The 15214-nt window shown below is 36.0% G+C and overlaps 1 protein-coding gene across 2 annotated transcripts in view; it reads left to right on the forward strand.

Annotated features, from left to right (window-relative positions):
• Nucleotides 1-15214, forward strand: part of SH3BGRL (SH3 domain binding glutamate rich protein like) — a 62796-nt gene that overhangs the window by 37233 nt on the left and 10349 nt on the right. For both annotated transcript variants that reach the window (XM_029930041.1, XM_029930039.1), the window contains exon 2: nucleotides 8558-8743. In XM_029930041.1, the coding sequence (XP_029785901.1) occupies nucleotides 8558-8743 (186 nt within the window). The remainder of the gene's footprint in view (nucleotides 1-8557; nucleotides 8744-15214) is intronic.

Consider the following 15214-nt stretch of genomic DNA (forward strand, 5'->3'; position numbering starts at 1 on the left):
CATTTTTTCTCTGTGTCCATTTAAGTTCCATTAAGAAATTAGAAAATTAGCATTAACAGAAACCCTTTTGTTAGGATGTGTTGCACTGAGTTAGGTGCCTGTAGGCATATAAGAAAGGCAATAACTCTTTAGATAGAAAATATCCCTTGTTGGAAATAACCTTAATATGTGAACATTTGGCCTCACAGATATGATCAAATTAGAAAATACTTTTTCAAATATCCCAAAGATTCCAAGCTGAATACATACTTACATTTGACAGGGAAGAACCTACTTAAAGTGTTATTTGAGGGTGCCTGGGTGGCTCAGTTGGTTGAGCATTCAGCTCTTGATTTCAGCTCAGGTCATGACTTCATGGTTCATGAGATTAAGCCCCATGTTGAGTTCTGGGCTGACAGTGTGGAGCTTGCTTGGGATTCTCTCTCTCCTTCTGTATCTGCTCCTCTGTCTATCTGTCAAAATAAATAAACTTTTAAAAAGTGTCACTATGGCCCATTCTGTTGAGCCTTATAGAGATGTAAACACTCTAAGAGGCATGTGTACTTATTGTCAGGTAGTTCCACAGCATGGGAGAAATATTTTCAGTCTAGAGCTGATGGCTGGAGGGAAAAGATATGAGGTAACATATGCTATAAATGCCCAGTGATTATAAGCCTAACCACCATCTTAACTCAGCACAGTGAACAGTGTTCTCAGCATAGCCTCAAAGATTCATTGATATTAAAGGTCCTGTGCCTTTTGTCTTTCACAAAGACGTGACAAATTATATTTACTCAGGGCCATGTATAATTCTCAGGTGTGAGCTATAATGTAACTTAAATTCTTCATTTATTCAAAAAATCTGTTAAAATGATGAGGCCTGAAAGTACCATATTTACATACCATTGTTTTACAAAACTAAATTTGTGAAATATGCAAATCATTAACAAATTACTTAACATACTTCACACTAACTGAACACATATTGTATCATGAATATTGAAAAACACTGATCTAATTGAACCTTCCATTATGTGCATTAGTCCACTAGATACTCACTCCTAATTATTTACTGATTTTTACAGTGATTTTCTTCAAAATTCATAAAAGACTGTATGTTATATTTAGGAGTAAAAATTTAACTTTGTAAACTAATAAGGGAATAAGATTTCTGTTATAAAATAATATCTTGCTGCAAATTTTGTTGGATTGTAATGCATCTTTAAATAAGAGAATTATTGGGGTGTCAGGTGGCTCAGTTGTTTAAGCATCTGACTTTGGCTTAGGTCATGAGCTCACAGTTTGTGAGTTGGAGCCCAACGTCAGGTACTGTGCTAATAGCTCAGAGCCTGGAGTCTGCTTCAGATTCTGTGTCCCTCTCTCTCTGCTCCTCCTGTCCTCACACACACTCTCTCTCTATTTCTCTCAAACATAAACATTTAAAAATTTTTTTAATTACCTAAGAAGAGAATTATCTTTTCTGTGGTTATGTGATGAGAGAGAAGCATTTTTACCCACAATAACAAGCAAGTTAGAAGGACAAAAATATAATCTGTGTGTATATATGCATGTATGTGTATGTGGGGTATAAATTCAGAGGCATTTGACTGCATAGAAGGTTTTTTTTTTAATTTTCACTATTGTATCCTTTGAGAGAACTGCTTATGTTGATTTTATATTTCTGATGTCTCACTTCCATGTGATTTTGTAGTGTGACTCCATGAAGAAGCTTTTATTGATAAGGTTGTGCAACTCAGAAGTTTTAAGTAATAGTTTTAAATTTAAGCAAGGTACCATAAATGTGTGAATTAAAGTTCTAAGGAAAACATATCAGTGGAGAAACCTAACTTAAAAAAAATCTTAATTTTACTATTTTAAACCTCTCTCCTAAGTATGATTAGTAGAGAAAATAAATGCATTATCTCTACCCGGTAATCTAAATAAGTAGCACAGAAATCAAATGTGAACTTTCTATTTTAATGGGTTAATCTATAACCTCCCAAATATTGTTAAAACATCATGTAGAACTGCTGGCACTTTCCTATAGTTTCATCAGTATTATGCTTGACCAGTTTGAGAAAAGAAACAATATGAAACAGTTTGAGGATCAAAAATGTTATTGAAATATGACTAAACTTTTTCCAGTGTCACAGGATTGGAAAGTAATGGTTTAAAATATCGTATCAAAGATATAGCAGAGACATATGAACGATAACCTCAGTAGCACATGTTATGGACTCATGGATGGTACAAGTATATTCCAACCCAAGTATAGAGGAAGGATTTGCTCATATATTTGTATCCAATTTCTGTTTTAAACAATGAAAATTTACATTTAGAGTAACTCTGAAACTTTTAATGTGGTCAAAGAAAGATTAACTTCTGTTTGCTTGAGGGTGCTTATTAAGACAGAAAGTATAAATAGAAAGGAATCAAAGTATATCACTAAATAAAACCGGCAAACCATGAAAGAGAACAAGAGAAGAAAGGATCAAAAGAAAACAGTAGAAATAGCCACAAAACAAGTAACAAAATGGTAATAAATACATGTCTATCAATAATTACTTTAAATGTAAATAGATTAAATGCTCCAATCAAAACATATTGGATGACAGAATGGATAAAAAACAACAACAACAAAAACAAGACCCGTCTATATGCTGCCTACAAGATGCTCATTTCAGACCTAAAGACACTTGCAGATTGAAACTGAGGGGCTGGAGAAACATGTATTATGCAAACAGATGTCAAAAGAAAGCCAGGGTAGCAATACTTATATTGAGTAAAAGAGACTTTAAAACAAAGACTGTATCAACAGACAAAGAAGGATCCTTTATAGCAATAAAAGGGACAACCCAAAAAGAAGATAAAACAATTGTAAATATGTGTGCACCCAATATGGAAGCATACAAATGCATGAAACCATGAATAATAAACATAAAGGAAGCAATCAACAGTAATGTAAAAATAGTAGGGGACTTTAACACCCCATTCACATCAAAGGGTAGAAGAGCCAAATAGAAAATCAACAAGGACACTGTCGCTTTGAATGACACATTGGGCCAGATGTATTTAATAGATCTATTCAGAACATTCTATTATAAAACATCAGAATGCACATTCTTTTCTAGTGTACACAGAACATTCTCTAGAATACAGATAATAATAGATTACATATTAGGCCACAAATCAAGTCTCAACAAATTCAAAAAATCAAAGTCATACTATGCACCTTTTCTGACCACAAAGGTATGAGAAACTAGAAATAGCTCACAAGAAAAACTCTGGAAAGACTACAAATACATGAACGTTACATAAAACGTTACTAAATAATGAATGAATCAATCCAGAAATCAAAGAAGAAATAAAAACTTACGTGGAAACAAATGAAAATGAAAACACAATAGTCCAAAACCTTTGGGATGCAGCAAAAGCTGTTCTAACAGGGACGTTTTTATCAATACATGTTTACCTCAAGAAGCAAGAGAAGTTTCAAATAAATTACCTAACCTTACACCTAAAGGAGCTAGAGAAAGAAGAACAAAAGAACCTAAAACCAGCAAAAGGAAGTAATAAATATTAGATCAGCAATAAATGATCTAGAGAATTAAAAAAATAGAACAGATCAATGAAGCCAGGATCGGTTTCTTTGAAAAAATCAACAAAATTGATAATTCTCTAGCCAGACTCATCAAGAAAAAAAGAGAAAGGGCTTAAATAAACAAAATCACTAATGAGAGAGAAGAAAAAAATGACCAAAACCACAAAAATACAAACAATTGTAAGAGAATATTATAAAATCATATATGCCAACTTAATGGACATACTAAAAAATTGGATAAATTCCTAAAAACATATAAACTACAAAAACTGAAGCAGGAAAAAATAGAAAATTTGAACAGACTGATTACTAGGAAGGAAATTGAATCACTAATCAAAAAAATCCTGACAAACAAAAGTCCAGGACCAAATGGGTTCACAGGTGATTTCTACTAAAAATTTAAAGAGTTAATACCTACACTTTTCAAAGTATTCCAAAAAATAGAAGAGGAAAGAAAATATTCAAATTTATTCTATGAGGCCAGCATCACCCTTACCCTGATACCAAAACCAGGTAAAGACATACACACACACACACACACACACACACACACACAAAACAAAAACCAAAAAACTGCAGAGTTGTACCTCTGATGAACATAGATACCAAAAAAAACCCTCAGCAAAATAGTAGCAAATCAAATCCAATAATACATTATAAAAAAATATTCACCACAAGCAAGCAGGATTTTTTTGCCCAGGATGCAAGTATGGTTCAATATTCACAAATCAATCAAAATGATATGACACATCAACAAGAGGATAAAAACCATATTGTAATTTCAATCGATGTGGAAAAGTATTTGACAAAGTCCAATATCTACTCATGATAAATGCTGTCAACAAACTAGGTTTAGAGAGAACATACCTCAACATAGTAAAGGCCACATATGAAAAACCCACAGCAAACATCACACTCAATGGTAAAAAACTAAGAGCTTTTCCCCTAATGTTAGGAACAGGACAAGGATATCCACTTCCACCATTTTCATTCAACATAGTACTGGAGGTCCTAGCCACAGCAATCAGACAACAAAATAAATAAAAGGAATCCAAATCAGCAAGGAATACATAAAACTTTCACTATTTTCAGATGACACAATACTCTATATAGAAAACCCTAAAGATTCCACCTATTATACATACATATATATGTATATATATATATATATATATAAATTCAGTAGCATCATAGGATACAAAATCAACATACAGAAATCTATTACATTTCTCTACACTAATAATGAAACAGCAAAAAGAGAAATTAAGGCATCAACCCCAATTACAATGGCACTAAAAACAATAAGGTACCTAGGAATAAACCTAACTAAAGTAGTGAAAGACCTGTAATTTGAAGACTATTAAATATTGATGAAAGAAATTGAAGATGACACAAGGAAATGGAAAGATATTCCATGTTCATGGATAGGAAGAACAAACGTTATTTAAATGTCTATATTACCCAAAGCAATGTACACATTTAATGAAATCCCTATGAAAATGTCAATAGCATTTTTGACAGAGCTAGAACAAGCAATCCTACAATTTGTATTGAACCACAAAAGATCCTGAATATCCAAAGCAATCTTGAAAAAGAAAAGCAAAGCTGGAGGTATCACAATTCCAGGCTACAAGTTATATTACAAAAATGTAGTGACCAAAACGGTGTAAGATACAGGCAGGAAAATAGACACATAGGTCAATAGAACAGAATAGAGAACTCAGATAAACCCACAATTATATGGGTAATTAATCTTCGACAAACTAGGAAAGAATATCCCAGGGGAAAAAGTCATTTCAACAAAAGGTTTTGTTAAAGTTAGACAGCCACATACAACAGTGAAACTGGACCTCTTCCTTTTCCCATACTCAAAAATAAATTCAAAATGGATTAAAGACCTAAATATGAGACTTGAAACCATAAAAATCCTGGAAGAGAGCACAGGCAGTAATGTCTCTGACCTTGGTCATAGCAACATTTTTCTGGATATATATCTTGAGGCAAGGGAAACAAAGGCAAAAATAGACTGTTGACACTACTTCAAAACAAAAAGCTTCTGCACAGGAAAGGAAACAGTCAAGAAAACTAAAATGCAACCTTCTGAATGGGAGAAGATATTTACAAATGACATGTCCAATAAAGGGTTAGTATCCAAAATACATAAAGAACTAATACAATTCAACACCCCCTAAAAAACAAATGGTCCAATTTAAAAATGGGCAAAAGACATGAAAAGACATTTCTCCATAGAAGACAGATAAATGGCCAACAGACACATGAAAAGATGTTCAACATCACTCATCATCAGAGAAATGCAAATCAAAACCACAATCAGTTATCTATCACCTCACCCCTGTCATAATGTCTGAAGTAACAAACTTAAGAAATGAGTGGTGGTGAGGATTTGGAGAAAAGGAAACTCTTTTGCACTATTGGTGGGAATGCAAACTACTGTGGAAAACAGTTACTTAAAAATGTGTAAATAGAATTACCCTATGATCTCGTAATGGCACTACTGAGTATTTACCCACAAAATACAAACGTGCTAGTTCAGAAGGATACATACATCCCCTATGTTTATTCCATTATGGCATACAATAGCCAAATTATGGAAGCAGCTCAAATATGCTGTAATAGATAAGTGTATAAAGAAGATGTAGTGTGTATACATAACTGAACATTATTCAGCCATAAAAAACAGTTAAATCTTGTCATTTGCAAGGACATGGATGGCGCTAGAAAGCATTATGCTAAGCAAAATATGTCAGAGAAAGACAAATACCATATGATTTCACTCATATATGGAATTTAAGAAACAAAACAATTGTGCAAAGGAAAAAAAGAATAGAAAGACAAAGAAACACTTTTGATTATAAAGAACAAACTGATGGTTACAAGAGGAGTGGGGGGTATGGGTGATATAGGTATTGGGGATTAAGGAATGCACTTTTGATAAGCACTGGGAGATGTATGGAATTGTTGAATCACTATAATATACACCTGAAACTAATATGACACTGTTAAATACACTGGGATTAGAATAAAAAGTTAAAATAAAAAAGAACTGGAAAAATGCTAGCATATATATATAATATATATTTAGAATTATTCTGCTATGAGGAAGATCACAATAACTTAGAAACTATAATAATTATGGACTTTTTAATTTAACACAAAAATAAAAACTAAAGATAAAATTTTAACCAAAATAAGGATATAATCTTGAGTCATTTGGAAAGATCCTCTAAAAAGTTGAAACTATGAAAAGCACAGCTTCCCACTACTCAGTTTTGATTTAGCTGCACTTTAGGTTATTGATATACTTTAGCTAGCCTTACTCCTGCATCATTAGATGTGGGAGTTTTCATTGGAAAAAGAAAAAAAATAGGTTGATACACGGATCTGTAGAATGAAAGCTATTCCCATAACTGAGCCCACAAATGTACAGCCAATTAATTTTTGACAAAGCAGGAAAGAGTATGCAATGGAAAAAAGACTGCCTCTTTAGCAGGTGGTGCTGGGAGAACTGGACAGCAACATGCAGAAGAATGAAACTACACCACTTTCTTACACCATACACAAAAATCAATTCAAAATGGCTGAAGGACCGGAATGTGAGACAGGAAACCACTGAAACCATCAAGGAGAAAGTAGGAAACAACCTCCTTGACCTCAACCTCAGCAATTTCCTACTCGACACATCCCCAAAGGCAAGGGAAATGAAAGCAAATTGAACCCTTGGGACCTCATCAAGATAAAAAGCTTCTGTACTGCAAAGGAAACAATCAAGAAAACTAATAAGCAACTGACAGAATGGGAAAAGGTAGTTGCAAATGACATATCAGATAAAGGGCTAGTATCCAAAATCTACAAGGAACTCACCAAACTCCACACCCAAAAAACAAATAACCCAGTGAAGAAATGGGCAGAAGACCTGAACAGACACTTCTCCAAAGAGGACATCCACATGGCCTACAGGCATATGAAACAATGCTCAACATCATTCATCATCAGGGAAACACAAATCAAAACCACACTGAGATACCACCTCACGCCAGTCAGAGTGGCTAAAATGAGGAAATCAAGAGACTAAAGATGCTGGCGAGGGTGTAGAGAGACGTGCACACTCTTACACTGTTGGTGGCAATGTAAACTGGTAAAGTCACTCTGGAAAACAGTGTGGAGGTTCCTCAAAAAACTATCCATAGAACTCCCTTATGACCCAGCAATAACACTGGTAGGGATTTACCCAAGGGATAGAGAAGTGCTGATGCATAGGAGCACATGCACCCCAATGTTCATAGCAGCAATGTCAACAATAGCCAAAACATGGAAAAAGCCTAAATGTCCATCACCTAATGAGTGTATCAAGAAGATGTGGTATATATATATATATATATATACATATACACAATGGAGTATTACAAGTCAATGAGAAAGAATGAAATATGGCCATTTGTAGCAAAGTGGATGGACCTCGATGGTGTCTTGCTAAGCGAAATAAGTCAGGCAGAGAAGGACAGATACCATATGTTTGCACCCACAGGTCTAACAGGAGAATAGGAGAAGTGTAATGGAGGACCAGGGGGAGGGGAAGAGGAAAAGAGAGTTGGGGAGAGAGAGGGAAGCAAAACTTGAGAGACTATTGAATACTGAAAATGAACTGAGGGTTGAAGGGGAAGGGGGAGGGGAGGAAAGAGGTGGTGTTGATGGAGGAGAGCACTTGTGGGGAAAAGCACTGGGTGTTGTATGGAAACCAATTTGACAATAAACTATTAAAAAAGGAAAGATTGAAAGCTATTCAATCCACTTATGAGACGTCATTAACAACAAAATTATAAAGAAGAAAAACTACATATTCTGTGAAACCACAAATTTGATCCGTGTCTGAGTTCATTTCTGCTAGTTCACAAACACTGACTTTTGTTTAATTTGAAAAATGAAAACAGCAAATTTTCTTTGTCCTTTGGGTTCTAGATTAAGAAGAAACAGCAAGATGTACTTGGTTTTTTAGAAGCTAACAAAATAAGATTTGAAGAAAAAGACATTGCAGCTAATGAAGAGAATCGGAAGTGGATGAGAGAAAATGTACCTGAAAACAGTCGACCAGCCACAGGGTACCCCCTGCCACCTCAGATTTTCAATGAAAGCCAGTACCGTGGGGTAAGAAACCAATTTCAACTCTTGTTTTTATCATATGGATCACCTATATCCATCCTATCCCTTTCACCCCACCCCCATATTTTCATACAGCCATTTCTCCTGTTCATCTTTTCATCCATCCTAGGCAGCTAGGATATTTCTACTAGGAAGCAAATGGATGAGTAATCCCCCACCCCTACCCCACTACTTTCCTGTAAATGCATAAATACAGACCTTGGACATATAGTTGAGTTTCCTTTTTTTTTTAAGATTTTATTTTCAAGTAATGTCTATACCCAAACTGTGTCTCAGACTCACAACCCTGAGATCAAGAGTTGCATGGTATACTGACTCAGCCAGGAAGGTGCCCTGCCTTTCCATTTCTTCATCTTAATTCTATCAAAGCAATTTTGTTATTTCTGCCATGTCCATGAAGAAGCTCCTGAAAGAAGTCAGCTGTTTTACTTATTAAGATTAAAAGTAGTTAAAAAAGAATAATATCTTATTTCCTACCAGAAGCCAGTAATACTTTTATTTTGATAGTACCTAAATCATTGTTGTTGTTTTTTAATTTTAGAGAGAGAGAGAGCATGGGAGGGAAAGGGAGAGGGAGAGAGAGAACTCCAAGAGGGCTCTGCACTGTCAGCACAGAGCTGTATGTGGGGCTCGATTTCACTAACTGTGGGATCATGACCTGAGCTGAAATCAAGAGTTGGATGCACGGTTGACTGAGACTCTCAGGTGCCTCTTATTTTGATATTATTAATGAATTTTCATAAAATGTAAATTAGCTAGTTGAACTCATGTAATAACAAGGGAAACAAAAATGGAGTTTTTGCTTTGTGACTGGTGATTTCAAGTATGCCATCCTTAGTTCATTTAAACCATAGAGTAGTTTTCTTTATTCTTCTTTAAGCAACATTTGCAACCCCCAGCAATTTTAGATACTATGGAAAGTTCAAGTATAAATAAAGCAGTCTTCTCTTTTCTCTTAAGGAGTTGGTTGGAAGTGGGATGTAGGAAGAATCACAGACACCTGCAACAATTGGACTGTGGTTGTAAATACATAGCCATGTGATGACACAGTACAGAAGGCATATGTGAGGGCTATAGGAATTTCTGGTAAAGAATTGTTTGCATTGCTATGTCCTCAGAATTAGCATGACTGAGGGACAAATGTATTAGAGCCAACAATCCAAATCTTCTACATGATAGGTTTATATGGGAGAATGAAGGACACTTTGGGGTGGGGATTTATTTTTATGTGCCAATTCAGAAAATCTAGAGAAGGAAACATGGAAAAATTGAGAACTTTATTGGCATAATGTGTGTGTGTGTGTGTGTGTGTGTGTGTGTGTGTGTGTGTGTGTGTGAATTGAAATTGTTCAGTTCTGAGGACGGTCCTGAATATTTCATCTGCTGCTGCTAATGGGGCCAATGTGTAAAGACATACTCTGCAGATAAGGAAAAGGCAATTAGGCTATTCATTTAAATAGTGAAACCTCAGTGCCTCTATAATTTAAATTTCGGCAAATTATTGAATCATAGGAGCTATGATTGGCTCAGAGGCCATCCGTTCCAATCTAAGTCAGCATATATTGTCTTAACTTTTTTGATCCAGAAATTTTAATTCATTTGACTTTGTAAACAAACACCTTATAGGTTATAAGGGTAACATTTCAGAAACATTTACCTGGTTTATTTCTCCCACAGAAGCCACACTGTAAAGCAATGGAGTGTGTTATAGAAATAAGGTATAACTGAGAAATAGAGAGGTGAAAAGGAAGGGGCAGGAGATGAGACTTGATCAAATAAATATTTGTTAATGGAAAAAGAATCCAACTTTTATTAAATGCCTCCTGTATATCAGATACTGTTAGGAGTTTAATAACAATAAGAATTAAGATTTATCACTATACACACTCATAGGGAGAAATCCATCTATTTGATGTCTATAAGAGACGCATTTTCGACCGGAAGACACCTACAGGTTGAAAGTAAAGGAATGGAGAAATATCTATCAGGCAACTGGAAGCCAAAAGAAAGCTTCAGTAGCCATACTTATATCAGACAAACTAGACATTAAAGTAAAGGCAGTAACAAAAGATGAAGAAAGACATTATATAATAATTACAGGGTCTCTCCATCAGGAATAGCTAACAATTATAAATATCTATGCACCAAATTTGGGAGCACTCAAATACACAAAACAATTAATCGCAGACAGAAACAATCTTATTGATAAGAATGTGCTAATTGCAGGGGACTTTAATACTCCACTGACAGCAATGGATAGATCCACCAGACAGAAAACCGCTAAAGAAAAAAATGGACCTCAACGACACATTGGAACAGACGGAATTGATAGATGTATTTAGAACTCTGCATCCTGAAGTTAAGAAATTCACCTTCTTTTCGAGTGCACATGGCACATTCTTCAAGATAGATCACATACTGGGGCATAACGCAGCCCCACATAAATATAAATGATTTGAGATCATACCATGCACACTTTCAGATCACAATGCTACGAAACTTGAAATTAACCACAGGAAAAAGTCTGGAAAACCTCCAAAAATGTGGAGGATAAAAACCACCCTACTGGGGCACCTGGGTGGCTCAGTCGGTTAAGTCTCCATCTTTGGCTCAGGTCATGGTCTCACATTCATGGGTTCAAGCCCCGCATTGGGCTCTGTGTTGACAACTCAGCGTCCGGAGCCGGCTTCCGATTCTGCATCTCGCTCTCTCTCTGTCCCTCCCCACTCATGCTCTGTCTCTTACTTTTTTTAAAATTTATTTTTTATAATAATTTGTCAAATTGGTTTCCATATAACACCCAGTGCTTCTCCCCACAAGTGCCCCCCACCATGACCATCACCCCCTCCCTCCCTCCCCCTCCCTCAGTCCATGGTTCATTTTCAGTATTCAGTAGTCCCCCTTGATCTATGTCCCTCACTCTCCCCTGCTCTTTCCCCCTTCCTCTCCCCATGGTCCTTTGCCAGGTCTCTCCTGTTAGACCCATGAATGCAAACATATGGTATCTTAAAAAAAACACCCTACTAAAGAATGATTGGGCTAATCAGGCAATTAGAGAAGAAATTTTAAAAATATGGAAACGAAAATACAACAATCCAAAATCTCTGGGACGTGCAAAGGCAGTCCTAAGAGGAAAGTATATTGTAATCCAGGCCTATTTCAACAAACTAGAAAAAGCGCAAATTCAAAATCTAACAGAGCACCTAATGGAACTAGAAGGGGAGCAGCAAGAGCACCCCAAACCCAGCAGAAATAATAGAAATAGAAAGAAAAGAAATAATAAAGATCAGGGCAGAAATAAATAATACGGAATCCAAAAAGAAAAACAATTGACCAAATCAATGAAACCAAGAGTTGTTTTTTTGAAAAAAATAAACAAAATTGATAAACCTCTAGCCAGGTTCCTTAGAAAGAAAAAAGAGAAAATAGAAAAAACATGAAGAAAACGGATTTATTGCGACCAATCCCTTAGAAATACAAGCAATCATTAGAGATCACTATGAAAAACTATATGCCCACAAACGGGACATCCTAGAAGAAATGGACAAATTCCTAAATGCACATGCACTACCAAAATTCAAATGAGAAGAGATAGAAAGCATGAATAGACTGATAACTAGTGAAGAAATCGAATCCATTATCAGAAATCTCCCAATGAATAAGAGCCCAGGGCCAGATGGCTTCCCAGGGGAATTCTACCAGACATTTAAAGTAGAGCTAATACCCATTCTTCTCAAACTATTCCAAAAAATAGAAATAGAAGGAAAACTTCCAAACTCATCCTACAAAGCCAGGATCACCTTGATACCCAAACCAGAGACTGAACAAAAAGGGAGAATACATAGTAACCATTTATAGAAAACATATGTATGGTATGTCAGCTATTGTGCTACATGCTTTATGTGTTTTAGATTAGTTAGTTCTCATACTAATCCCATGAGGTAGGTATTGTTATTCTTGTATTATAGATGAAGAAATTGAGGCTTAGAAGAAGGGTAACTGACTTGCTAAACCATACAGCTTGGGTTTAAACCTAAATCTGTTTTTTTCCTAAAGCTCTTACTTTTTCTGTTGAAACAGTGTGTATTTCATTTTCCTATTTATGCAAAGATCCCATCTTCATTCTTTTTTTTCTCCATTCTGTATTATGGGTGAGGCTGACCTCAGTATATTACATTTCTCAATCTCCCTTCCTGACTGGCTACCTATTAGGTTTGGCCAATAATAGGAGATACTGGTTGGAAGAGTGGAAGACAGAGGAAAGGAAAAGCCAAGGTGTTCCTCTCCTTCCTGCTTCTGGAAGAGTCCATAACACTATCTATGTCTCCTTTGTGGTACCACATGTCTCAGTTCCTGGGTTTTGTAATATCATTTTCTCTACTTTTTCCTTTAACCTGTAGCTGTGGTAGCAGCTTCTTGCTGTTGTTAATCCTTGGGTTGCCTTATCATTTCCTGTTTGCCTTTCATCAGTTCCTTTGTAAATAAGTCCTTCATATTAAATCCTGTACCTTAAAATATCTCAAGGTTTCGGGACATCTGGGTGGTTCAGTCTGTTAAGCGCCCAACTTCAGTTCTGGTCATAATCTCATTGTTCATGAGTTCGAGCCCCACATTGGGCTTTGTGCTAACAGGTCAGAGCCTGGAGCTTACTTTGGATTCTGTGTCTCCCTCTCTTTCTGCCTTCTCTGCTCATGCTCTCTCTCTCCCTCTCAAAAGTAAATAAATGTTAAAAAATATCTCAAGGTTTCTCAACCTTGGCACAACTGACATATTGGGTTGAACAAATCTTTGTTGTGGAGGGCTTCCCTATGCATTGTAGGATGTTTAACAGCACCCCTGGGTTCTGTGAGTGCCAGTAGCACCCTCCCAGGGGTGAAAAACCAAAAATACCTCCAGATTTTGCCACATGTCCCTACGGGGAAAATTAAACCCTGTTGAGAACCAATGACTTATGGCTTAGGTTCTTATTTCCAGAATGAAGTGTGACGGAAACAACTACCCTACTACATAGATGAGACACCGTTATAGAAGGTACAACATTTATAAGGATAATCTTTGTTCTGAAAGAGCTTATGCTATGTATATGAAGAACTAAAGCCTTTTAATGAAATGATAATATGGTACCGATATATGGTAGAATACATTCTTGATTAATGTTGGAATCCTAGAGGTGTAAACAAAATATCTGTATTTTTCCTCAAGTGAATTTCTATAGAAGAAGCAGACTGTTACAATCTCTTTTGTTTACTTTTTGTAAACATTTACATTTGCATTCCCTACAATTGAGCCATGTATAGATATGAAAATCTTAATATTTTGTTTATTTTGGGGCACCTGGTTGGCTCAGTCGAGCAGCCAACTTTGGCTGAGGTCATGGTCTCATGGTTCATGAGTTCAAGCCGCACATTGGGCTTACTGCTGTCAGTGCAGGGCCCACTTTGGATCTTCTATCTCTCTCTCTCTCTACCCCTCCCCTGCTATTTCTTTCTCTTTCTCTCTCTCTCTCTCTCTCTCTCTCAAATAAATAAAACATTAAAATGAATTAAAATATTTTGTTTACTTTTGTATTCTTAGCACAAAAAATGATTGGCATGTAGTAGGTGCTTAATATATATTTACAGAATAAATTAATTAATCTGGTCTATTTGAGAAACTAGAGATGTAAGTTGGTCTCAGAGTTGGAAACCTGTTTTTGCTTGCTAAGTCCAGGGCCAAAAATAAATAATATACTTTGATCCAAGGCACCTGGGCGGCTCTATTATGCGTCTGACTCTTGATTTTGGCTCAGGTCATGATCTTATGGTTTGTGGGATCAAGCTTGGCATTGTACTCCATGCTGACAGTTTGTAGTCTGCTTGAGATTTTCTCTCCCTCTATCTCTGTTTCTCACCCCCGAAATAAATATTTTAAAATATATGTGCTTTGATCCCAAAATACTTGAACTAGAGTTGCATTTTATGATCAGCAGAGTAGCATTTTATGATCAGATTTCAATGTAGTTGAAGACCTATTTTCTTTTACATGAACTTAAAGACTGACATGAATTGTTTTTGTTACTTTGAAGAAGAGGTAAGATATACCTGTTCTATGATTTTGGACTCTTTCAACTAACATTTTCAGTTTATTTCCAAGTTCTTTTTTTTCTTTTTTTCTTTTATTTTTTAATACTTTCTTGTTAAATTGGTTTCCATATAACACCCAGTGCTCTTCCCCACAAGTGGCCCCTCCACTACCACCACCCCCTCTCCTCTCTCCCCCTCCCCCTTCAGCCCTCAGTTCCTTTTGAGTATTCAATAGTGTCTCGGGTTTTGCGTTCCTCTCTCTCCCCAAATCTCTTTCCCCCTTCCTCTCCCCATGGTCCTCCATTAGATTTCTCCTGTTAGACCTATGAGTGCAAACATATGTATCTGTCCTTCTTCGCCTGACTTATTTCGCTTAGTATGACACCCTCGAGGT

This window comes from Suricata suricatta, chromosome X, assembly GCF_006229205.1.
Source record: "Suricata suricatta isolate VVHF042 chromosome X, meerkat_22Aug2017_6uvM2_HiC, whole genome shotgun sequence".
In the NCBI taxonomy this organism is placed as follows: Eukaryota; Metazoa; Chordata; class Mammalia; order Carnivora; family Herpestidae; genus Suricata; species Suricata suricatta.